At 48.2% G+C, this 22861-nt stretch overlaps 1 protein-coding gene across 2 annotated transcripts in view; it reads left to right on the plus strand.

The window, feature by feature from the left end:
* sema3b (sema domain, immunoglobulin domain (Ig), short basic domain, secreted, (semaphorin) 3B) overlaps nucleotides 1–22861 on the plus strand; it is a 43893-nt gene that overhangs the window by 15241 nt on the left and 5791 nt on the right. The window contains exons 1-15 of one of the 2 annotated variants that reach the window (XM_061256975.1): nucleotides 806–1609; nucleotides 5518–5841; nucleotides 9619–9776; nucleotides 12078–12140; nucleotides 18190–18309; nucleotides 18665–18758; nucleotides 18998–19117; nucleotides 19457–19599; nucleotides 19783–19897; nucleotides 20043–20112; nucleotides 20649–20793; nucleotides 20903–21122; nucleotides 21319–21410; nucleotides 22075–22116; nucleotides 22391–22548. In XM_061256975.1, coding sequence (XP_061112959.1) covers nucleotides 5664–5841; nucleotides 9619–9776; nucleotides 12078–12140; nucleotides 18190–18309; nucleotides 18665–18758; nucleotides 18998–19117; nucleotides 19457–19599; nucleotides 19783–19897; nucleotides 20043–20112; nucleotides 20649–20793; nucleotides 20903–21122; nucleotides 21319–21410; nucleotides 22075–22116; nucleotides 22391–22548 — 1718 coding nt within the window. In that variant the 5' untranslated portion in view covers nucleotides 806–1609; nucleotides 5518–5663. Of the gene's footprint in view, nucleotides 1–805; nucleotides 1610–5517; nucleotides 5842–9618; nucleotides 9777–12077; nucleotides 12141–18189; nucleotides 18310–18664; nucleotides 18759–18997; nucleotides 19118–19456; nucleotides 19600–19782; nucleotides 19898–20042; nucleotides 20113–20648; nucleotides 20794–20902; nucleotides 21123–21318; nucleotides 21411–22074; nucleotides 22117–22390; nucleotides 22549–22861 lie in introns of those variants that run through there. The other variant, XM_061256976.1, reaches the window with a different exon arrangement.

A 22861-nucleotide genomic window follows, 5' to 3' on the forward strand; every position in this document is an offset into this window, starting at 1 on the left:
GCGCGCTGTCCACTGGAATGGCCTGTCCCCCGGAGGGGCGGAGGTGGGGAGGGAACTCTGTGTGTGGCAGGCAGTAAAGGTGCCATACGGAGGGCAATAAGCCGCCGCTGGTGACCCCTGTGTCCCTGCCGCGTCTGTGACCCTCTCATTTGGGAGGGCTCTGTCTCAGAAGCAAATAGTCATGCACAATTAGGGGGGGATGTTGGGTAGAAAAAGAAAAAAAGGCTATGGAAGAACAAATGGATGATAGGGGGTTTTCCTCTTTTAAAAACCTGTTGTTTCATTGATTTCATCCCTGTCACATTTTTATTGTGATTTACTTCTAACAAGGGTATTTTTTATAGATTCCTATAGCCCCCTGATCGCAGCGGAACCTGCGTCTTCAGGGGCCAGGCTGGTACTTCCCTGCCTGGCATGGGGCCACTTCTCGCTGCGTGTGTGTTTAGACATGGGGGGCGGCAAGGGGACGTGGGGGGTTGGTTGGGGGGTCAGAAACAAAAGAGCTGTGAGCGCATGCTTGCTGTTGCTGCCCGTGTCTGGGCGGGACCTCCGGAGCGGAGAGCAGGGCTCAGCTGGTGCTGAGCAGAGAGGAGGCTGGGAGATTTGAGGCCATCTGAGCTGAGAAGGGTGTGCGAGCGGCTGAGCGTCTGATCCCGGCTCGGCTGCGACAGCACCTCAGCTCAGCGGAGAGGACGGTGCAGGCACTGGGTCCTCTTGTGGATCTGTTTAGCGTGTGAGGTGTTATTATAACGGAGGGAGGGCTTTCTTTTGCTCTGGCCCAGTGCTGTGGACTGGCCGGATTTCTTTTTGGTCCCAGGCAGAAAAATCATGGTCAAGAATTCCTGCAATGTGAAGTGAATAATGTTCTGGCTGTCTGTCTTTCTCTTTCTCTCTCTCTCTCTCTCTCACTCTCTTTCAGTGCTGCCAATCTGATGATCTGCCCTCCCTTTAAAACCTGCAGAACCATAGCACCTCCTCCCCTATCACCCCCCAAGCATATTTGCCTGTCGCCTGCAGTCAGAAAGGGAGGGATTATGTATCCTGGCAAGGGGGAGCACTTTGCCTGACTCCCCCCTCTCTCCCTCTCTCTCCCCCCCTCCTCCAGTCTCTCCGTGTTCTTGAGTGGAGGCTATTATTCCAGTCCCATTTGACTTGCATACAGGGTGCACCAGCTCTACTGCACTTGTAGGAGAGGGCTGTTTTATAGTGTAGGTAGGCAGGATACTCCAGCACCCTTCTGAAGTTTCCTCTTTGAACTACTTGGATGCGGATAATTCCATTTTTCCCCCTTTGCCCTCCCACTACAAAGGGCTGAAGAGGATCTTACTGTTATGTGTGCTTGATTGTGCTTGAGTTTCTGTGTGACGGTGCAGAGCAGGTCAGCTCTGTGTGTGTGTGTGTGTGTGTGTGTGTGCATGTGTGTGTGTGTGTATTTGTGAGCCTTTGTGTGTGCGTGTGTGTGTGTGTGTGAGTAGGTGTGTGTGCCTGTGTGTGTGTGTGTATGTGTGCATGCTTTTTGGGAACACAGTAGCTGATTTGGGGCTCTGTATGGCCCCTGAGAGGACTGTCCCCGGGGCTGTGCGCTGACTCGATTGGAGCACAGAGCAAGGTGAGTTTTTTTGGGGTGTTGTAGCCGCCCCTCTCTCCCCCCTTTCTGCAAAGGAAAGGGGGACTGCAGACCAATGAAACGATACTCACTTTTTCTATTTCATTCATGGCTGAAAAGGTCTGGGGGGGTGGGGGTGGGGGGCTTTTAATGACTTGCAGTCAATTGTGATGTTTGTTCTTGTAAACCACTTCAGATGAGAGCTTGTTTTTTCTCCTTTTCCTTTACTTCTCTGTTATTCCCTGCGTTGCAGGAGGCACTGTCTGTTGGTCTGAAGCCAAACCCAGTCTGTCCCACAGAACAATCAGATCCTTTCTTCTCTCCAATCTCTCCTTATTGCTGCATATGTAGGAGGCACTGGGTGCAATAGGCTTGTGACACGCAGAGACCCTCGCAATTGTATTTTCCTGTTACATTGCGTTTGCTGTTTCATTAACACATGTTTTTCGTTTCTGTTATATTCCACAGGTTTTTAGTCAGTACCACATGCATTATAAAATCCTTTGAAATTCCAAGTTTGATTTATATACTGCGCATACTCAAATGTATATTGTTACATTGGCAGTTTTCTCAATTCATTTTGGAACAGACTGCAGTAGAAATGTTGAAATCAAAATAAATGCACCTGTCAAAAAGTCAATGACCTTCATTAAGTTGTATTCTTTTGCACAATAAGAGTAGTTCAAGCAGCCACCCAATAACCTTAGCATTTGCAGGGACTGACAATGATGGCTTTCAACTGCTGGGAGCTTCAGGAAATGTGCACAACAATAAGATTTAAACTTTCCTTTATTCTGAAGACAGGAGCCGAAGCCTTTTTGTTTCTGGGCCGTCTGTCGTGGAGCATTATACAAACAGTGAACGGAGTTGCCTGGATACTCATTATTAGCAAAGCACTGGGTAGCGTTAGCCTTTTCAGATAAATTCATTCAGTTTTCATGAGGAAAGTTGAGTTGCATGTTTATGTCAGGCGATTGGGAAAGAAAAAGGTAAATGCATCACTATCATACATTTTGACAATTTGTTTTGTGTGTAGGAATCAGTATGACATTACAATCCCTATTCTGTCTGTGCACAATGTTTCGAAAGCCCTGCTGTTGTAATGCCTGAGTACTTCCATTGTGTGTGTTCTCGCTGTGCTGAGGCAGTGGTTAGTGCAGTTGTGTATCTGTGTGTTGCAACTCAGTTTCTGCAAAGCCTGTTGATATGTTGTGGGTGAGTGGGATGACGTCTTTTGCTGTCTCTCTGTATATTTTGTCTCTCTGAATTTGTGCCCATGTTTATGTGCTTTGTCTTTTTGCAGTCTGAGATAGATAGTTCTGTGTACTTTAGGTCTGTATTGTGATCAATCTTTATTTGAAGATGCTCTGCCTTTGTTTTGCGATATGTTGCTGGGTGTTATTGTGTGTATGTGTACTCTTTGCTGAGTGTGCTGTACATGTGTGTGTTGCAGTCTGTGTGTTGAGCTGTATGAAGCTACACACATTGTAGTTCTGTGCCATTGAGTGTCTGTGTGTTCGCTGCAGTGCTCTGCATACTAACGCTGTATGTGTGTTAGACAGTATCTGTGATGTTGGGTGCTGTACACAAGGTAGCTATACTATGAGCAAGACATTTCCTCAGATGGTGCTCAGTTTCTGCTTGTCTGGGCCTCCCGCCTGTTTCTCACATTAACCAAACTTCATCTTTAATCCCTGTCCCTATAAATTCCAGAACATTCCCTGTCTCACCTTGTTTAATTCCACGTCTAATTACCATAGGGAGGATAGGTTGATAAATGTTGAATCAGGATGACGAAGGAGGACTAGGAAGGGTGGTACAGTCTTGCTGTGAGATGGTGGTCCCAAGAGAGCACCAACACAGCAGGACTCCAGCTGCCATCGCTCACTGTAGCTCTGAGGCATCCTGTGCATTCCTTCCTGTTCACAACATCCTTGCTGCAGTTCTGCACATTTCAACAGACATACGTGCATTATGGTAAAAGTGGGAGCCTTAAGGAAGTATAAAGCACATGGAAGACGAGTAATTGGAAATGGCTGAGGAGGCTGGTGGTGGGTGTACAGAGGGAGGGAGCGCTGTTCTCTAGGTTCCCTGTATTGTAATATGCGTGATGTTAGTCAGCTTGTAGCCTCTCGCTCATTATCTCAGTATCAGGGGCTGCGTTCGGACCTGACGCGGCTCAGCGATTCTGGACTCTGTTCAATATTCAGGGCTTGAGGACTTGTCTGCCTCAGGCGCAGAGAGCTCGTTTACCTGCCAGTGGAGACGCGTGTGGGGAGCGCCCGAGGCCTCGGTAACCCAGAGAGCGGGCGGATAACAGAGGCCTGAATAACTCCTCTCCCCCTGGAGCGTCCGTATCGGCAGTACCACTGCTCGCAGCAGCTGCTGCGCATTTCAATGCTCTGCCCGTGAGTGCTGCATTCGCTCTTCTGCTCCAGCTCTGTGAGCGCCGTCAGGGTGTGCTTCAGGGCCCGCCGCCAAGCCCGCCTCGGCCCAGGATGCACTGGGCTAGCTGAGAGCGGCGCAGCTGGCAGCCTGACAAAGGACACGCACCCCTCGCACCTTTTCCTCCGCTGCTGCAAGGAGACACATTGTGCTCAAATCGCAATGTGCTGATAGTTAAAGGGCTATTCTCATTCGGGACAGCTCCCGAAGAGTACATCCTGTACAGAACAGTATACGGGCCAGGGAGACCTGGACATGGTACCTGTCAGTGTGTATCAGTGTGTATCAGTGTGCAGCGTGCAGGGCTGATGCTCGGTTGCAGCTCGGGTGTCAAGAAAGCTGCAGTCGAACTGATGATGTTTCAGGTTGGACTGGTTGAGCTTGACATTAATCTCCCTCAGGCAGTACTCCTGGGTAAATACTGGAACATCTCATCTGGGCTGAGTGAGAGCTAATAGCTGGGAGCACGCAGGTAGAGTGAGAGAGAAAGCTCTGATCGAGTACAGGGCCCTTCGTATCTTCTGATGGCTTCAGTATGCCCCGTGAGTCAGGTGTGAAGACTAAATTAGTAGCACTAATTGTTCAGCTAATTATCTGGGAGAGAAGAAAACCAGGGCCGGATGTGGATTTGAGGTTTAGATTTGATGATTGCTGCCCTAGTTAATGTGAATGATTCTTCAGGGAGCTACATGAGAGGAGGAAAGACTAACAGATGACGCCACACTGGAAACATGAACTTTATCAGGGCCCCAACACTCAGACTCCCTTCACAAAGAATGCCTTTCAGCACAGGTTGTGGTAACCTTTACCAGCCTACTACACCTGATTCTAATGAGAGAGAGAGAGAGAGAGAGAGAGAGAGAGAGACTGGGGGGGGGGGTGCAGGGGTATTTGCTGTGCTGTTGTAAAGGTGCCATCTCTACAGTACAGTAGTCTTATTGAAAGGTTGATTGCATTTGGCAAAGTTCTGTGCAAGTGCTGCAGGGAAATAAAACAGGGCTGTTGTGCCCACAGCAGCTCATCCCACTGCTTTCATTGCTGTCTCACTTACTGCTTATTGCCTCTCTGTAACAAGGCAGAATAAGCAGAAACGGATACTGTGAACAAAAGAGTGATTGACTGAAAGGTATGAATGAACCTAGGATTGGCACTGTTCGGGGGAACAGGAAATTTGTTTGCGTTGGGTGAGATCTGGCATAGCCAAAAGCCACAGAAATGTCAGCGGGATGGCAGCTCCCCCCCACCCAATGGTAACCACAGTGACTCCAGGCTCGATAGTGTTTGGACACAGTCCCGTAATGTGATGCTATTGGATTTCTCTTTCATAGTGACTGGTGTTAACATACAGAGCCGAGGCATCAGGTCCGTCCCTGATTAATATAGCTGGGGGGTTGTGTGTGGGGGTGGGGGGCACTCTGTGCCAGCTTGATGACTGCCATGTTTGTGTCTCTCTGGCCTATCTTTAGGTCCAGTGGTCATCCCTTCACAAGAGCTGAGAGGTGAGATTTGAGAGTGACGGGATTCAAGAGTGGAGAGGCGCCAGTGACGTCCATAAAGAAGCAAAAATAGCAGAAGCTACCACGACGAGCCTGCGAGAAGCACAGCCGGCAAGATGATGACGATGATGATGATGGTGATGGTGACAATGGTGACATGTGGATCTCTGCTCCTGCTCGGACTGATGTCTGCACAGGCCTCGTCCAGTGGACTACCCCGGACAAGTGGTTCTACGTCATCCTCCTCCTCTTCGTCCTCTTCTTCCTCTCCTCGTATGAAGCTGACCCATAAAGGTATGGCTCGGTTCTACTAATTTACTATTTTAAACCCATGTGCCAGTGTCCAAGTGTTTGAGTAGAAGATGTCTGACAGTAATGATGGTCTTGGTAAAGACAGTTGATAGATATTTGCCTGGTTCAGCCCCATAGAGCCGCAAGAAGTTTTTCTCAAGCCATTTCCTTCCCTTTAGCGCAGCCATGACTTGTTGTGGAGCAATGAACCAACTGTCCTTGAAGGAGAAGGGTTCAATAGACAAAACTATTAAACTTTCTTTGTGAGGAGATTAATTTGCTTTACTTGGTTGACATGAATGAAGGTTCTTTAAGCTTATGCAATATTTCCCATGCTCCAGGCCATGTTTTTGCATTTGAATCTGAGTGAAAGAATAGAAATCTGGTACTTATTATGTATATTTTAAGGGTGTTCTCGGTTTTCTATTGCTGGTCCTGTTGAGCCAAAGTTTGCCAGAGCCGTCCCCTTAGTTTTATTCATGGTCTTGGTATATGGGGCACAGGTCATGCCATAAGGGCTTGAATAGCATCTCCATTTCCAGCCTGTGTAAAGCGTTTCAGGTTTTCTGTTCTTGCTTGTGCTCAGTGCAAATTTAAACCACAGTGCCCCACTATTCACTGTGGTGGGATGATAATTCTGTCCTGAGGGAATAGGGCTTGGTATTCTTAAATAAATCAATTATTTATCTGGAATGAAAACCCACTGAAGTGTGCAAGTCATTTAAAAATGGAGGTCCAGGCAGCTGTGAGACTTGTGTCTGTTTGCAAATACAGCTGGAGCCAGTTTACAAGCTTTGGGGCATTTGTAGTTTGCTGGTGAAAGCGATGCAGTGTTTGCTGGTGAAATCAAAGTGCCTACCTCGTTGTGAACGCGCATCAACCTTTCAATCTATGACTCCTCGGCAAGGAGTAGTATACAGGATTACAGACTGGCATAGCATTAACTACACTAAAAATGTTAAATCTAAAGGTCCATTTAAAACAACAGATTATTTTTTTTGTTGTTGCAGACTTTACCAATAACACAATAAAATATTTTCCATTTATTTACCAAGATGGGTAGTTAAAGATGTCATGATTTTGCTTCACTAGAAAATTAGTTAGCTCTCAAGCTGATGGTTCATGATAGCTGGCATCTATACATTTACATTGTTGGACCCGGCTAATGTTAACTTCCCAGACTGATACACCTAGCCCCAATTCAGTACTCTGCTGGACATTTTAAAATAGTACCCGTTTGACAGCAGACACCAGCTGTCAGAAAGATAGGCCTACTCTCAGAAAGGTCCTATTGTAAAACATCCAGCACGTTAATAAATTGGGGCAACGATACAGCCAAGGCTGGGTTCTAGAGAGAACAACCAATACAGTTGGCAATCAGCGTCCTAACCAGTTCCAGCTAACATGATCTTTCTGAAAGGCAATGTCAGCTTACCTAGCTAGCCTACATAAACTACCTATACTACTAGCAAACACTAAATTCTTCCAGATGCCCGCCAAATTAAGTAATGTTATCAATAATAACTATGTAGCTACTTTGGTGGCTAAATTCACTGAAGGAAAATTATTTATTTGGCTGGAAAGCAGGAAGCCTGTGGTAAAGTACTGTTGAAATGTAGACCTACCTGTCCAGCAGAAACAATGCGAGCTCCGCATCCGGCTTCAACTCCACTTGCTCCCGAGGCTCTCGCCACCTTCTGAATTGTGTTAATTTCTTTTACTTTTATCCAAATTTACTGTCTTCTTTTTGATGTTACACTGCACCCGAGCATGTCTACTGTTACATGAACATGCACGGTCAGTCTCTTTGTTGATTGGTTTGTGACATGACATTTGTAAACCGCTTTGTTCTGTAAGCGAAAAGTATTGCATTTCGCTCACAGCGGCTCTTTCTATGATTGCGACCGTTAGTGTAGTTGGATGTCTGAGGTGCAGTGCATCCTCAGACATCCAGTCTTTATTTGTGTCAGTTTGTAGTGGCTTCCTAGGTTCAACCAAGCCCAGCTCAATCTCCTCATCTTCCTGTTTATGATCAACCTCGCCATCCACCACCCTTCAGCGTGTGTTACCTGCATTGAATCAAGTGTCTTAACTGCCTTCTTATATTTGAGTATCTTACCAGAACAATACACAGTTCCACATAGAATAATATTATGGCCCTCACCCGATGTACATAAATAAAACTTTATACGGGATTTTGGGAACTGGTGAACCATCCTAACATTTGTAGCAATGCACCCCCTTGTCGCCTCTTCAGTGTGGTGATAAAGGCTCTGATTGGAACATCTGTTGCCCCAAAGAGCCCCAGGAGTCCACTGTCTCCAAGGCAACTGTGGAAGGCAGCCATAGTGCCACAGAGAGAACTGAGATTAGAGAGATTCGGGCAGGGGGGCTCTCCATGTGAGCACAACCCAGCACCTCTCTGCTCTGAGAAATAGAGGTTTGGATGGTCAATAAGTGTGAATCACAGCCTTGCATTGGACTTTTAATAGTCCACCTCAGAATAACCGGCTCTTCAATCCCCCCATCGCACATGTAGCTGAGGTCATGCAGAAGTGATGTAATTAGCCCAGGGATATTCCAGCTCAAACAAGTGAAGTGAAACTCAACCCAGAGGAGATAAGCTTCCAGAACGGTGGGAGAGTTAGTGGAGTAGTTTCCTCACAGGAAGCAGCCTCGGTGCTAGCTGAAGTCGTTGATAATGGCATTACATGTTATACTCCTCCAGGACCAAATTATGTATTTGATTGAAATATCCTGGTTCTTCACAACCAGCACAAACAGTAAAAAGAAAACACTGGCTTGCTGAAACCTTACCCAGCTCAGACGTCATACTTTTATCCAGAACAGCGAGCCTGAGACTGAGACGCGGAGTCTGCTGACGTGTTTGTGAGATAACGAGGCGTCACTGCGGACCCAAGCTGTCTGAAGCTTATATACAAAGGCTGTGTTGTGAAAGAAATGTAAATTGTTGACATGTGAGAATGGTGCATCTCCTCATAGTCAGTGATGGGGGCCACTGGAAGGGACTCTCTGGGAGAGGTATCTCTCACTGAGGTAATGCAGCAGTCTGAGGCCTTCACTCCATGCCCTTACAATGTTTCAGCCCCCTATTTTAGCCCTGGAGTGTCACTGCAGTGCTGAGTTATGATTTTGGCACTTGCACTTCTGAAGGCGCTGCAGCACTGTGCTGAATGCATGTGTCTGTGTAACATATTCACGTGTGTATGTGAGAATGTGAATACCTGTGTGTCGGAAAGAGTACAAGACTTGAGTATAGTGTTTCAGCAGGATGTGGGTGAGTTCAAGTGTGCGTGCGTGTGTGTGTGTGTGCATACAAATGAAAGTGTGTGCGTTCGTGTGTTTATGTGTGCAAATGAAAGTGTGTGTGTGTGTGTGTGTGTGAATGAAAGTGTGTGTGTGTGTGTGAATGAAAGTGTGTGTATGTGTGTGTGAATGAAAGTGTGCGTGTTTATGTGTGTGTGTATGTATGTGTGTTTGTGCAAATGAAAGTGTGTGTGTGTGTGTGAATGAAAGTGTGCGTGTGTGTGTGTGTATGTATGTGTGTGTGCGAATGAAAGTGTGTGTGTGTATGTGTGTGTATGTGTGTGTGAATGAAAGTGTGTGTGTGTATGTGTGTGTGTATGTATGTGTGTGTGCGAATGAAAGTGTGTGTGTGTATGTGTGTGTGAATGAAAGTGTGCGTGTGTGTGTTTGTGTGTATGCGTATTGAAGGTGTGTTTCTGTACTCCACTGTCTAACTGCTCGCTGTCTCTGCAGAGCTGCAGGCCTTCCACGGTGTGCGACGCTTCGAGCTGGAGCGCTCCTGCTGCTTCAGCGCTCTGCTGCTGGACGAGGAGAGAGGGAGGCTGTTTGTGGGGGCCAGGAACTTCCTGCTGTCCCTCAGCCTGGACAACATCGCCAAGCAGGAGCACAAGGTCAGTCCCTCAATTAATAATCAATCAGTTGACCAATGAATCAGTCTATGCTTGACAAGCAATTATTTATTTCTGTTATTTTGATCCATTTGACCATATTCAGTTTTTGTTCAGTAGAAATCCATTTGGTGCATACAGGGAAGGTCAGTGTGCTTGTATATGCTGAAGGCAGTCAGGATGGCATACTACAGGGAGACAGTACGGTGCATCTGTATGGAGCGTACACAGCATCGTGCAGGCCGTGTGTAATGGAGCAGTGATGACAGATTGATGGATCCCAGTCTTATCTCTGAATGGGAGAGATTGGGGTTCAGGGGTCAATGCACAGTGCTGGACTCCTAACAGAAGGGATCAGTTCATCTTTGATTAACTGTCATCAGCTCCCCCATTCCTCCTCCCTTGCAGTTGAACCCCCTAACCTTTGATCCTCCCCGCACTTCGCTGCCTCCCCCTGACAGATGTGATATCTGCCCTCAGCTCCCTATCCATCAGGCGCTGAAGTCAATGACCGACTGTTCCCACACCCTCTCAACTCTGATTTACGGCATAATTGGAAGGTTTAGTTACGCAATTACAGGGCTATTGTACCGACTTCTCCCAGGTCGTTGTTTTTTTTGTTTGACTTTGTCCTGAGGACGCAAGACATCCCGGCATGAACAGTACTGAAATCTTTAACCGGATGAAAATAACTATACAGTGTATACTATGTATGAGGTTTCGAGATGTTGAGCCACCAAGTGGAGCCATCTAGATTAGTGAAGTCACTGCTGTCTGTTGCCTCCTCAGGCAAAAAAATGACGTGAACAGGATGCTGCGGAAAATGAGACCAGCGGGCCTTTCATAAAGCAGATGTGATCCCTGTACCAGGCTGCTCTCCTCTCTCATTTCCCCCCGAAACCCTCCCCCGAGACATTCACACCTTCCAGGCAGAAAGTAGCATCAGCACCTCCCCCCGCATTGCACAGGCTGAAGAATTTCCCCAGCGTTTCTCGAGCAGGGGCTGTGCAGTGCTTTTGGGTAAACGGGGAGTAGGCTGAATGTGGGTCACTCTGGGCCGAGAGGGGTAAGTTTAGGGTGTCGCTCGGTTTTGTGGGCCGTGTTGAGGGTGTTTTATGGGGAGCACAGGGAAATGGTCTGGGGCGCTCAGTCGGTGATTTCACATTCCTTTTCCAATGGGGGGAGGCAGGGGAGGGGCAGGTGGAGGAGGTCGGCAGGCCTCTACCTGATAGGATATTTCAGAGGCCCCCAGGCCCCCGCTCTGCCTTCTGCACCTTAGACTATGGTCGCTGCAGACTGCCTTGACCCTGAGGAAAAGTAGATCTTTCCCACAGCTCCAACTCAAAGCCGGGCTATCACATTACTTAACCCAGACCCAGGCTGCCCCATTACCAAACCCAGACCTAAGCTCCCATTACTAACCCCGTAATCCTGGCTGTCACATTAGAGAATGCAGACCCAAGCTGTCCCACACAGTAGCATATTTAGCATGAACTCAACTCTTACATATGGTCCCAATTGGACTCATATATACACATCTATAGACATTTTACTGAGTATTACTTAACCCTGACCCAGGCTTTCCCATTATCGAACCCTGACACAGGTTGTTCTGGCCCCTACCCCAAATGTGAGCCGTCTCAATCTATTTTGATACTCTGCTGAACTGCTAGGATGTCTCTGTAAAGACAAGCACTCTTAATTAGAGTGTAATGTGCATGCACTGTATATAATGATTGGGTAATATCACTGTCTTTCAAGCACAAATGAGAGCTAATTCTAATTTTCACTTGAACAGATGTCCCACCATTTGGGTTTACTGTGTCTGTTACTGTTATATAAATGCAAAACTTTACAAGCAAAGCAGTGCGTGTTCCGGGGTGCTGAGATAGCAGGGCAGAGGTGCTTGCCCAAGGCCCTGTACTGCAGCTCAGTGTGGAATGCACATGTCTGTCACAGCTTGTTTGCTTAACTATGACAAATCTACTTCCTGCACCGCGCTGTTAGTTTGTTTTAGTTCACTTTGATTGAATTCATGTCACACGTGAAGTTTGATGGATGACCTTTCAGAAAGCGCTGTCCTTTAAGTGAAAAGGTCTTGTGGTCTGGTTTTGCGCAGTTAAGTCTTTTATGATTTTATGACAGCGCGTGAGGATTCCTGTACCCTCAGACCCTCCTTGTCTCAGAAATGACCCAGCGGGGACAGGCAGCCACGTCCACCCCTCCGGGGTCATGACCCCAGACATACCTCTGTCCCTGCCGTCCTCCTCACCTCTGAACCCTGACCCCTGTCCTCTTTTTCAGATATACTGGCCGGCCCCTGTGGACTGGAGGGAGGAGTGCAACTGGGCAGGGAAAGACATCAACGTGAGTACCTCCTCGTGCTCGCACATGCAGGCCTGGTTTGTTTGCCCAGCGACTCGCCTTTTCGGCTCATTGTTCTGCTCTACACTGAAGAGCCGCTCTGAGGGGCTGGGGCTCCTGTCGCCTGGAGTGATTTGGGGCGTGGTGGGGGTCGGCCCGCTCGGTGAGAAGACTCCGGTCTGAGCCTGTCTCAGTGACAGTGACTGGCACACAAACGCGGTGGTTTCCTCTGCTCATTTCGCATGCGGCTGGGATCGGCTGGGACAGAAGCGGGCCGATTCTTCGCAGCCTGGGTCCCGCTCTGACCTACCCAGACCGCTCTGGGGCCAAGCGGACCACCCACACGCGTGCGGGATGATTAGCCCCCCTCCCAGGCAGCCTAGAGGCTGGCAGGTCCATGCTGTGTTTGTGTTTGGTGGGGAGAGGGGACCAGGGGACATGGGATTGGCCACACAAATACCTCACCCTCTGCAGGCTGATTATACAGCTGGAGCCGGCAGACAACAGGCCCCATTCATACTGCAGCCCTGGCTCCTGTTACACCTGAGGAGGAGTGTCAGCTGTGTGTGTGTGTGTGAGTGTGTGTGTGGTGTATATGTGTGAGTGTGTGTAGGGGTGTGTGTGGATGTATGTGTGTGAGTGACTGAAAGTGTGTGTTTGTTTGTATGTGTGTAGCTGTGAGTGTGTAGGGGGTATGTTCGTGTGTCTGTGTTTGTAGGGGTGTACGTTGGTGTGTGTGTCTGTGAACGAATGAAAAGTGCGTGTGTGTGTTTGTTTGTGTGTGCGTGTGGAGGTGTGTGTGCCTGTGTGTGTTTCTCTGCATTTGCTGTTGTGTGCTTGTGTTTTTGTGTTTGTGTACCCCCATCCCCCCAGCTAAATTGAGACATTAGTCTGGAGTGTTTAATGCTAAATAATTGAGCGAGCAGCCGAAACGCTGGAGAGCAGGGGAGAAGCCCTGCTGTGGCGCTCCTCCTGCTTCATTATCACAGGATGGGCCAGCCGGCTGCCTGTGGCTCCAGCGCCCTCAGTCTGCCGCTCACTTATCTGGATGCCGAGCCACATCATTTCTTTCTCCGTCCGGCCCTGGGGTTTTCTTGGCGCTCGTCCTTGCCGTTTGTGTAAAACGAAACCGCACAAAAGCAGTTGTGGCGGGTCTTCATCCTCTGAATAAATTGCGGGGATAAAGCGCAGCTGCTCTGTGGCTCCTCGCAGCTCCTCCGCCATGTGCGCTGAAAGCTGTCGGTTACGGGGATTTCACTTACGCCTCTCTGGCATAAACAGAGACCTGCGTTAGCCCGAGAGCACCTGAACAAGACCAGCTCACCCAATCAAAGAGCGACCGCTCCCTTACATGGAAAAGCTAGTCGGGATTAGCCCAGGTGAGCGAGTGGTGAGAGTGGTGAGGTTTGGGATAGCGGGAGGAGCTCCACGCCTGTCAGAGGGCTCGTCTGCATGCGCCTCACCCCAGGCATCGGGCACAGCTGCCATTCCCTCTCTCTCACCCCCCGCACGGTCTCCCAGGACCTTCAGCCAATCACGAGCAGAGCGAGGGCTTTCAATCAGCACCTGTTCGGAGGCCTGCGATGGGTCCCATTGCTGCACACAGGAGAGGAGAAGGGCGGGGTCATTCTCTGGCATTCAGGGTGCTGGCCTGCTGGGTGTCCAGCGGGATACCAGGGCTTGGCTGGGAGGAGCAGCTTGTTACAGCATGCCATAGTTTCATCACCCTTCAACAAGAGGGTGGAACACGTTTGGCACCAGGATGGGTCTCGCCCTACCAGGACGGATCTGCCTGTCTTTGTGTGTGTAGGTTGGAGCGTGTGTGTGTGGATACGTATCCCAGAAAATATGTGTCAGGTACTGCCTAGCCCGCGCTTCAGGCTATTATATTTATTACATTTGTTTGTAAGTGTTACTATGCAAAGATTGAGTGAGTGATTGTGTCCTCCCAGAACCCTCCCAGGGTTACGAGTTCTCCATTGTCCTACTCTAGGGACAACACATGGTGGACAGAGCCAGCAGCTGACCCATTTCATACAGCCCAACCCCTCTCTGTGATATGCATCCCTATTATGGACCTGCGTACTACAGAGGCGTGGGACACAGTCAGTCCCCACATTCCCCGACCCAACAAATAACTCCCACCATGGCCACCATGAGAGAGATGTCAGAAATGGTGGAAGGCACAGAAGTTCCACTCATAAAAAATAAAATAAACCAAACTAGAAGGATGATTTCAAAGGTATCATTTAGTAAGTATAGCCAACTTTGGCACTTACATTTGAAATAAAGAAGATTATTGGACAAAGTTCAGGTCAAAAGCACACTTAATGCATGCGGTGCCCAAACCCAATGCCACTAAGAACAGTGAGTGGAGCAATGGTAAATAAATAAAAAAAGCAGCATATGCAAAAGTAACATACAGGTGTGTGTTGCTTACATACAAAGAGCACAGCACAAAACCCTAGGCAAGCATATAATGAGCTACACTATATACATATAGTCATTCGGCTAATAAAATACAGGTGAAAAGTTCACATTGATTGAAACAATTAAGTGATCAATTAACATGTCACGTGACTTGATTGGACCAGTCTGCTTAAAGAATATCAAAGTTTAGCAAAAAATAAAAGATACTGCTAGCACATGAGATCCATAAGATCCCGGGGTCATATTAGCCCACAACTAACGAAAATATATTACAGAACAAAAGCATATGATTCATCTAACCCTTTTAGACCATAATAAGCGCTAACATTTGGTATTTAAGTGAATACAGGCTTTGGCAGACCTCTAATACAGAAATAATGTAGCTTTGTATTCTGCACCTACTCTGGTTTTCCCTGGATAAATATAATAAATATGGCATTTATCATATTTGTTGTTTTGTCCATGTTTCTTTTTATTGCTTCAAGCTTTTCACTTTTTAAAGGTTTCATTTGAATGTTGTCTGTCTCAGTGAATGCACCTGGCTAGACCCTGAGCCTCATTTAAATGTTCTTTGAGCCCATTCAGTTCAGGCTTCAATGCACCTGATGTCAATTTGTACTTTGCTTTCTTGTGTCCAAAATACAATGTTTGAAAATATAAAAACAATAAGTGGGTGCAGCGAGTACACGTGATATTGGTATGTGTATGTGTACATCTCGTTTGCACTGCTTTGAAAATCACCATTATGCGTGTGTGCATTTGTGAACTTGTCTGTCTATGTGTGTTAAAAGGTCATAGCTGGGTAACTGGCTTATATTGCTGTTGACTTTGTGCTGACAGATTGTGTGTGGCTCCAGGCTTTGTTGTGTATGGTGGGCTGCCCTACCTACCATCCCGGGTCAGCTGACTGTGAGGTCCCCAGCAGCACCTGAAAGAGATTTGCTTAACTACCCACCCCCCTTAACACACACACACATGCACACACACACTCAGGCCTTTCTCTCCGCCCGGTGAGGTGACCTCCCTCCTGACCTTAATTACTGCGCAGTGTGTTTCTCAGTGGGACGGGACGGGCCACCTCGAGGAGGGTCCGTAATCGGATTGCACTGCAGGGTTGGGCTCTGGGACAGAGGCTGCCCTCCTCTCTCATAACACACGCTCCCGTGCTTCTTCTTTCAGCTGCCTTTTATAGGTTCACTTTCTAAACTATAAAAGGTAGCGAAAAGTTGAGCTCTCTTTTATGCTCCGCTCCAGTTGTATTTCTTGTTGGAAATTGATGGGCTGATTCGTAAATGCTTTAAAAAGCACTGCTGCTCCTTGAATTCTTGTAAATGCTAAGACAAGATGCAAGAGATTTTTAAAGGATCAACTGAAAAGAACTTTTCTGTTCTTTGTCAGCTTGGAAAAGAGCTTGTTTTTATTTCTCTTGAATTTTGTTATGGGAAAGTGTATAAGTCAGGGTAAAAGAGATATTAGATAAGAGAGTTATCCTGAGGGATCTAACCACCGCCACCTTGAATTTTTGAGCTCTAGAGGCACGCTAGTGTGCAAGGCATCTCCGGAGTGTCAGGTCAAAACTGAAAACTGCCATGGCTCTAGATTCTGTGGGATCCTGAGCAGAGCAGAATCTGGAGCTGCTGTAATGCTGGTGGCCTGATGAGTGTAGAAGGAGGGCTCGGCCCTTCCTCGGCCCAGGGACATGTTCTCTGACCCAGCCGAGCAGTGGGAGCGGAGCTCCTCTCTCCGCTTTCCGGGCCCTGTAACCCAGCGGGCCAGACGCTGTGCGAAGAACAAAGCACCTCTTTGTCATCCCGTGCCATGAATGTAGCCATTCTGACCTTTTTTGTGTGCTTTTCACAGAATTGTGAAATTACAGTGTTCGTTTTGAATGAAAGGAGTGTCATTACCCGGAGGGCTGACTCACAGCAGTGCCTGATCTGAGAGCCGGATGCCACAATCCCCTCCTCTGAGTCCGTCAGAGACCCCGGTCCCGGGGTGGCTGCCTGCATGTGCTCACTCAGAGGCCATTCATTTAATGGGGGCTGGAGAGTCAGAGGTGACCCCTCCATTGTAGCCTGTGGAATCAGCCACACAAAAGCCCTGATCAGTGACGCACAGCCTGGCACAGCCCCTCTCTTTACAAGCCCCCGTTATTTATTATCGGGCAGCTCTTTTGTGGGCCCCGCACATCAAAGTGCTCCTGGTCTGACCGCCGCTCCAAGCTGCTTAGCCCTCAGCTGGCCCTGCACTAATTGAAAGTTAGAGTGCCACAGGAGTCCGAGTGGGAGGGAGCTGGGTGGGGGGTGCATCCCCCCGCCCTAAACAAACATGGCCCCCGCTCTGTTTGTCAACAGCTTAATTGGCTCGTATATGAATCCCCCATTAGCTTTCAGAGCGCTGCGTTCGGAAGGAGGCCCTTTGTTCCGGCCGGGGCTGTGTGTGAGGATTAATGACGTGGGACGGGGAGTGGTGGGATGAACGGGTGTGAGTGCTGATCTCCAAGATGTGGAGTCCGCAAAAGCATGACCCACCCCCCCCACCCCCCCGACACCGCCACCACCACTCAAATTCATGAGCCACAGTGGCAGTAGCGCTTACATTAATGAGGCAAATGAATGATGACTCTGTTATTACACTGAGATGGATCCTGTAGGGAGCTTTTAAGTGGTTGGCCGTAATGGCCGGTGCAGCAACAGATGGATAGAGAAACACATTTCTTGATTTATTTCAGGCCTGAGTGCGGCTGAGGTCCATAAATTACAGGAAGTGGACAAACAGCCGGCGGGAGAAGCGAGTGTGTGGGCATATATAAGCCCCAGATATGTGGATGCTCCCTGTCCCCATACCCTCTCCCCGGAGGCCAGGCTCCCCCAAGGCCCACAGCCACTGAAAGCTGATCTGGGCTGGACAGATGTTTGCCACTCAGTAGCCAGTTTCTGTCGTAACTCCAGACGGTGTAGCAAATTATCAGCACTAATGGAGCTGGGGGAAAGAAGAGAGAGAGCGGTTGCATACCTCTCCAGATAATTACAGTATGGGAGTCTAGAACAGCTGGCTGTGTTAGGGGAGACGGGGGAACCAGCTGTCCTTCCCTCCCGCCCGTACAGAAGTAGATAAGGTGGCAGTGTGGTGTGGGAGGTGACCACTATGTCTCCTGCTTCGGTCATTCATGTGTGCGAGTCTTTCATGTGCTGCAGAGTTCAGCCATTAACCTTAATGTTATTGAGGCCACTTTTGTAGAACGATGTTGTCGCTGTGAGTCAAAGGCCGTTTACTGCAGGATGTGACGGCAGGTTGTTTTGTTAGCCGTCCCCTCTCCGGGAAATAGTGCTCTCTCCATTGAGATCTCCAGCGATTGTGAAACTCTTATGGCAGTGCTCCGTAAAGGTCAGTACATTGGCCTGTTCTCGGTTTGACGTCATCCACCAATTTATAGTGCACTGAGAACATTTGGAGATGTTCAGTTTGTGAATATAACAAACTGAAAGCAGTTTGGAGCGAGTGTAATTTTTTCATATAAACAAGGCACTTGACTAGGCTGTATACAGTGTATTCATATGTGTGCACAAGCATTAGACTCACATAGGCTGATGGTGACCTCTTATGTGTTTGTTTTTTGCAGAGGGAATGCGTTAACTATGTGAAGGTCCTACACCACTATAACCGCACCCACCTGTATGCCTGTGGAACTGGAGCCTTCCACCCCACCTGTGCCTTCGTAGAGGTGGGGCAGAAGATGGAGGTGCGTGTCCGGCCTTTCTGTGATTGCTGCCTACCCGCTGTTTTAGCCTTTTCGTTTCAGTATAGTACAGTGCAGTAAATCACATTACATTAGTTGCTTGGCAGACACCTGTAATCCATTTGCACAGTAAATTTGAGAATTTGAGGTGAGGTTCTGCACTTAACTGGGCAGCAGTACTGCAGTGTCCAAATATGATTCTCACACCCATGGTCCTGTGGCCCTGTGACCTCACTTCAAAAACATGACCACTATACCTGTGTCCTGTGGCTTTTCCTTTCTCTGTATTTTCTCAGTTCCTGTTAATTAATGATGTTCCCAACCTCAACCCCACTCTCCTTCTTCTGCACATGTCTAGGATCATGTGTTCCGTATTGACCCCTCCAAAGTAGAGGATGGGAAAGGAAAGAGTCCCTATGACCCTCGCCATCAAGCAGCTTCAGTCCTGATTGGTAAGACCAGCCTGTTGCTTTCTCACAGAGAGAGACACTGTCTCTGTCTCTCTCTGTTGCTTTCTCACTCTCTTTCTGTCTCTGTCTCTCTCTGTTGCTCTCTCTCTTTCTCTCCCTCTCTGTCACTCTCTCTCTCTGTCTTTCTCTCCCTCTCTCTTTGTCATTCTCTCTCTCTCCTTCTGTACTGTTCATGTGCACCTGAGCTGTCCAATCCTGAGCGTGTCACCCCCGTTTCCCAGGTGACGAGCTGTATGCAGGTGTGGCCACAGACCTGATGGGTCGAGACTTCACCATCTTCCGCAGCTTGGGCCGACGAACCTCCATCCGCACGGAGCAGCACGACTCCCGCTGGCTCAACGGTGAGATGACCGCCGGGAACAGGGCTAAGGGGTGGGGGACAAACTCTAAGCCTGGGAACTTGCAAACTTAATGTATTTGTATTTTAGAGTGCCAATTAGATTACACCAGTACCTACACAATTATATAATTTCCATAGTGCCTTTTTCAAATTCACAATGATTTAGCAATATCTGCCATTTCAGCATTGTTTTGCATCATTTCTTTATTAGCTGTGAAATTGATTCTTATTGTGAACACTCAAACTGTGCATTCATTTCCTTTGTTTTTAATTTCACACCAGTGGGTGTTTGTGTGAGAGGGTATGTCATTCTTGTCATATGCATTTGTGTGTACCACAGAGCCTAAGTTTGTGAATGCCTTCTGGGTGCCTGAGAGTGAGAATCCGGACGATGACAAGATCTTCTTCTTCTTCCGTGAGACTGCTGTGGAGGCCCAGGGCCTGGGCAAGGCCACCTATTCCCGGATTGGCCAGCTCTGCAGGGTGAGCAACCAATCACAGTTCAGCTTGTCTTGCCTACACACACCACACTGGCTTTGATGCCTTTACCACAGTTAAATATACAACAAATATATTATAAACCCAAAATGTGGAAGTAGACTAAAATGTAAAAACTTAAAGCCAAATTGGAATATGCGATGTATAGATATCTATCTTGTGTTTCAGAACGACATGGGTGGCCAGCGGAGTTTGGTCAACAAGTGGACAACATTTCTCAAGACCAGACTCATCTGTTCTGTGCCAGGCAATGACGGCAGTGACACATATTTTGACGAACTTCGTAAGTATTGGGCACAACAATGACATCAGAAATCACAGTCTGGTTGGAACATGATGCTTTGGCATTAACTAAAGATTCCAAGGTTTCCTCTGTTTGTCTTTCCTCTGAACTCTGACCTGTGACCTGTGGCACTTTTTCCTCTCAGGGGATGTGTTCCTGTTGCAGACCAGGGACAGGAAGAACCCACTGGTCTACACAGTCTTCTCTACTTCCAGGTTAGAGGTCAAAGACTGCATTTTACATTACATTTACTGGATTCTGGTATGATTATTGATGGTCGGCAATTCCCATAAGTGTGCGTGAATGTGTGTGTGTGTGTGTGTGCGTTTGACAGTGTGTGTAAATGTTGTTGTTGTGTGTGTGTGTGTGGGTGTTTGACAGTGTCTGTAAATGTTATGTGTGTGTGTGTGCGTGTGGGTGTGTGGGTGTTTGACAGTGCGTGTAACTGTTGTTGTGTGTGTGTTTGTGTGTGTGTGTGTATGTGTGAGTGTGTGTGTGGGTGTTTGACAGTGTGTGTAAATGTTGTTGTTGTGTATGTGTGTGTGTGTGTGTGTGTGTGGGTGTTTGACAGTGTGTGTAAATGTTGTGTGTCTGTTTGTGCGTGTGGGTGTGTGGGTGTTTGACAGTGTGTGTAAATGTTGTTGTGTGTGTGTGTGTGTATGGGTGTTTGACAGTGTGTGTTTGGATATGCATATGTTTGTTCTGAACCTGTTTAACTGATTCTGTGACTGTGCCTTCTGCCTCTTTACAGCAGTGTATTCAAGGGCTCGGCCGTTTGTCTGTACACCATGAATGACATTCGGAGGGCATTCCTGGGGCCCTTCGCACACAAAGAGGGGCCCAACTACCAGTGGGTGCCCTTCCAGGGAAAAGTGCCCTACCCCCGACCAGGCATGGTAGGTGCTTTAGTCTGTAGTCTGTGGTCTGTAGAAACCATAGTCACACCCTATGACTGTTCCCATGACAGCTCATCTCACCCTGTGCCTGTACACATTCCTCCTGCAGTGCCCCAGCAAAACCTTTGGAAGCTTTGAGTCCACCAAGGGTTTCCCGGACGACGTGATCCAGTTTGCGCGGCACCACCCACTCATGTTTAATCCTGTGTACCCGCTGAACCGCCGGCCGGTGTTCCTGCGCAAGAACGTGGACTACAGCTTCACCCAGATCGCCGTGGACCGCGTGGGCGCGGCCGACGGCCAGTACGACGTCATGTTCATTGGAACAGGTACTCCTCTCCTATGTTCACGTCACCACCTACATGTGCTGTTGATGTCTACAAAAAGGAAATAAGTCAAAAGATGGAGCTTTTTAGTTCATCTACCTGATTATAATTACATGCATAGTAGCAATAGTAATGTCAAGACAGAAGCACATATGATGTTAACCATGCAGGGTCTGATTGTGTGCCATGTTACCTGCAGATGTGGGGACAGTCCTGAAAGTCATCTCTGTACCCAAGGAGAGCTGGAACAACATGGAGGAGCTCTTGCTGGAAGAACTGCAAGTGTTCAAGGTTAGAAAACTGTATTTCTGTTTAAGTGTGTGTGTGTGTGTGTGTGTGCACATGTGTCTGTGTGTGTGCGTGTGTGTGTGGGCACATGTGTCTGTGTGTGCATGTGTGTGTGGGCACATGTGTGTGTGTGTGTGTGTGTGGGCACATGTGTCTGTCTGTGTGTGTGTGCGTGTGTGTGTGTGTGTGGGCACGTGTCTGTGTGTGCGTGTGTGTGTGGGCACATGTGTCTGTGTGTGCATGTGTGTGTGGGCACATGTGTCTGTGTGTGCGTGCGTGTGTGTGGGCACATGTGTCTGTGTGTGCGTGTGTGTGTGGGCACATGTGTCTGTCTGTGTGTGTGTGTGCGTGTGTGTGTGTGGGCACGTGTCTTTGTATGCGTGTGTGTGTGGGCACAGGTGTCTGTGTGTGCGTGTGTGTGGGCACATATGTCTGTCTGTGTGTGTGTGTGCGTGTGTGTGTGTGGGCACGTGTCTTTGTGTGCGTGTGTGTGTGGGCACATGTGTCTGTGTGTGCGTGTGTGTGTGGGCACATGTGTCTGTGTGTGCGTGTGTGTGTGTGGGCACATGTGTCTGTGTGTGCGTGCGTGTGTGTGTGGGCACATGCATATCTGTATTTTTGTGCACAGTATGTACTCATCCGCACCTCTTATGTTTCTTCTCCTCAGGACTCCTCTTCAATTATCAACATGCAGATCTCCTCAAAGCGGGTAGCTACCTTCGTCAACATCCGATAACATCTCCTAGATATGGAGTTAGTTACAGCGGGAGAGAGGGCTTCTGTAATAATATATAATGGAGAGACATTTACTAAATGAGAACAGAACACTGTGTTTATAAAGAATGATCCAGCAAAATCAGGCAAATCAGAGTGTTCTCTAGTATCTATCACCATATGGCCCAGTGTCATGTTAAAGTGTCCGCTAAGCGCAAATCTCACTCTGCTTCAGCAAGATAAAGTTCTGCCTCATTCTGTTTCTATAGCAACAGCTGTACGTGGGCACAGATACCGGGCTGGCCCAGGTACCCCTGCACCGCTGCAGCATGTACGGCAAGGCCTGCGCCGAGTGCTGTCTGGCCCGGGACCCCTACTGCGCCTGGGACGGCACCTCCTGCACCCGCTACCTCCCCAACACCAAACGGTACACAGCGCGTTCCCGCTTCACAGTTACAATTACAGTTTAGTATTTACCAGAGTGACTTGGACAGTAGTACAGTATCAGGACTGAACAACATTCAACACTGTTGACAAGGAGGTCACCGCGCATAAACCAATGAAGAAAACTAATCCGGTGCTTCTCAGATACCGGACAATATGTCAAACAAAGGGGGGAAAGTGTGTGTTAGTCTAGATTATTTGACACTGATGAAGACACAGTAGCGTTGAAACACATCAATTTTGCACAATTAAAGGCCTTCTTAACATTCAACACTGGCACCTTCACGTGCCATTAA

Source organism: Conger conger, chromosome 10, assembly GCF_963514075.1.
Source record: "Conger conger chromosome 10, fConCon1.1, whole genome shotgun sequence".
Lineage (NCBI taxonomy): Eukaryota > Metazoa > Chordata > Actinopteri > Anguilliformes > Congridae > Conger > Conger conger.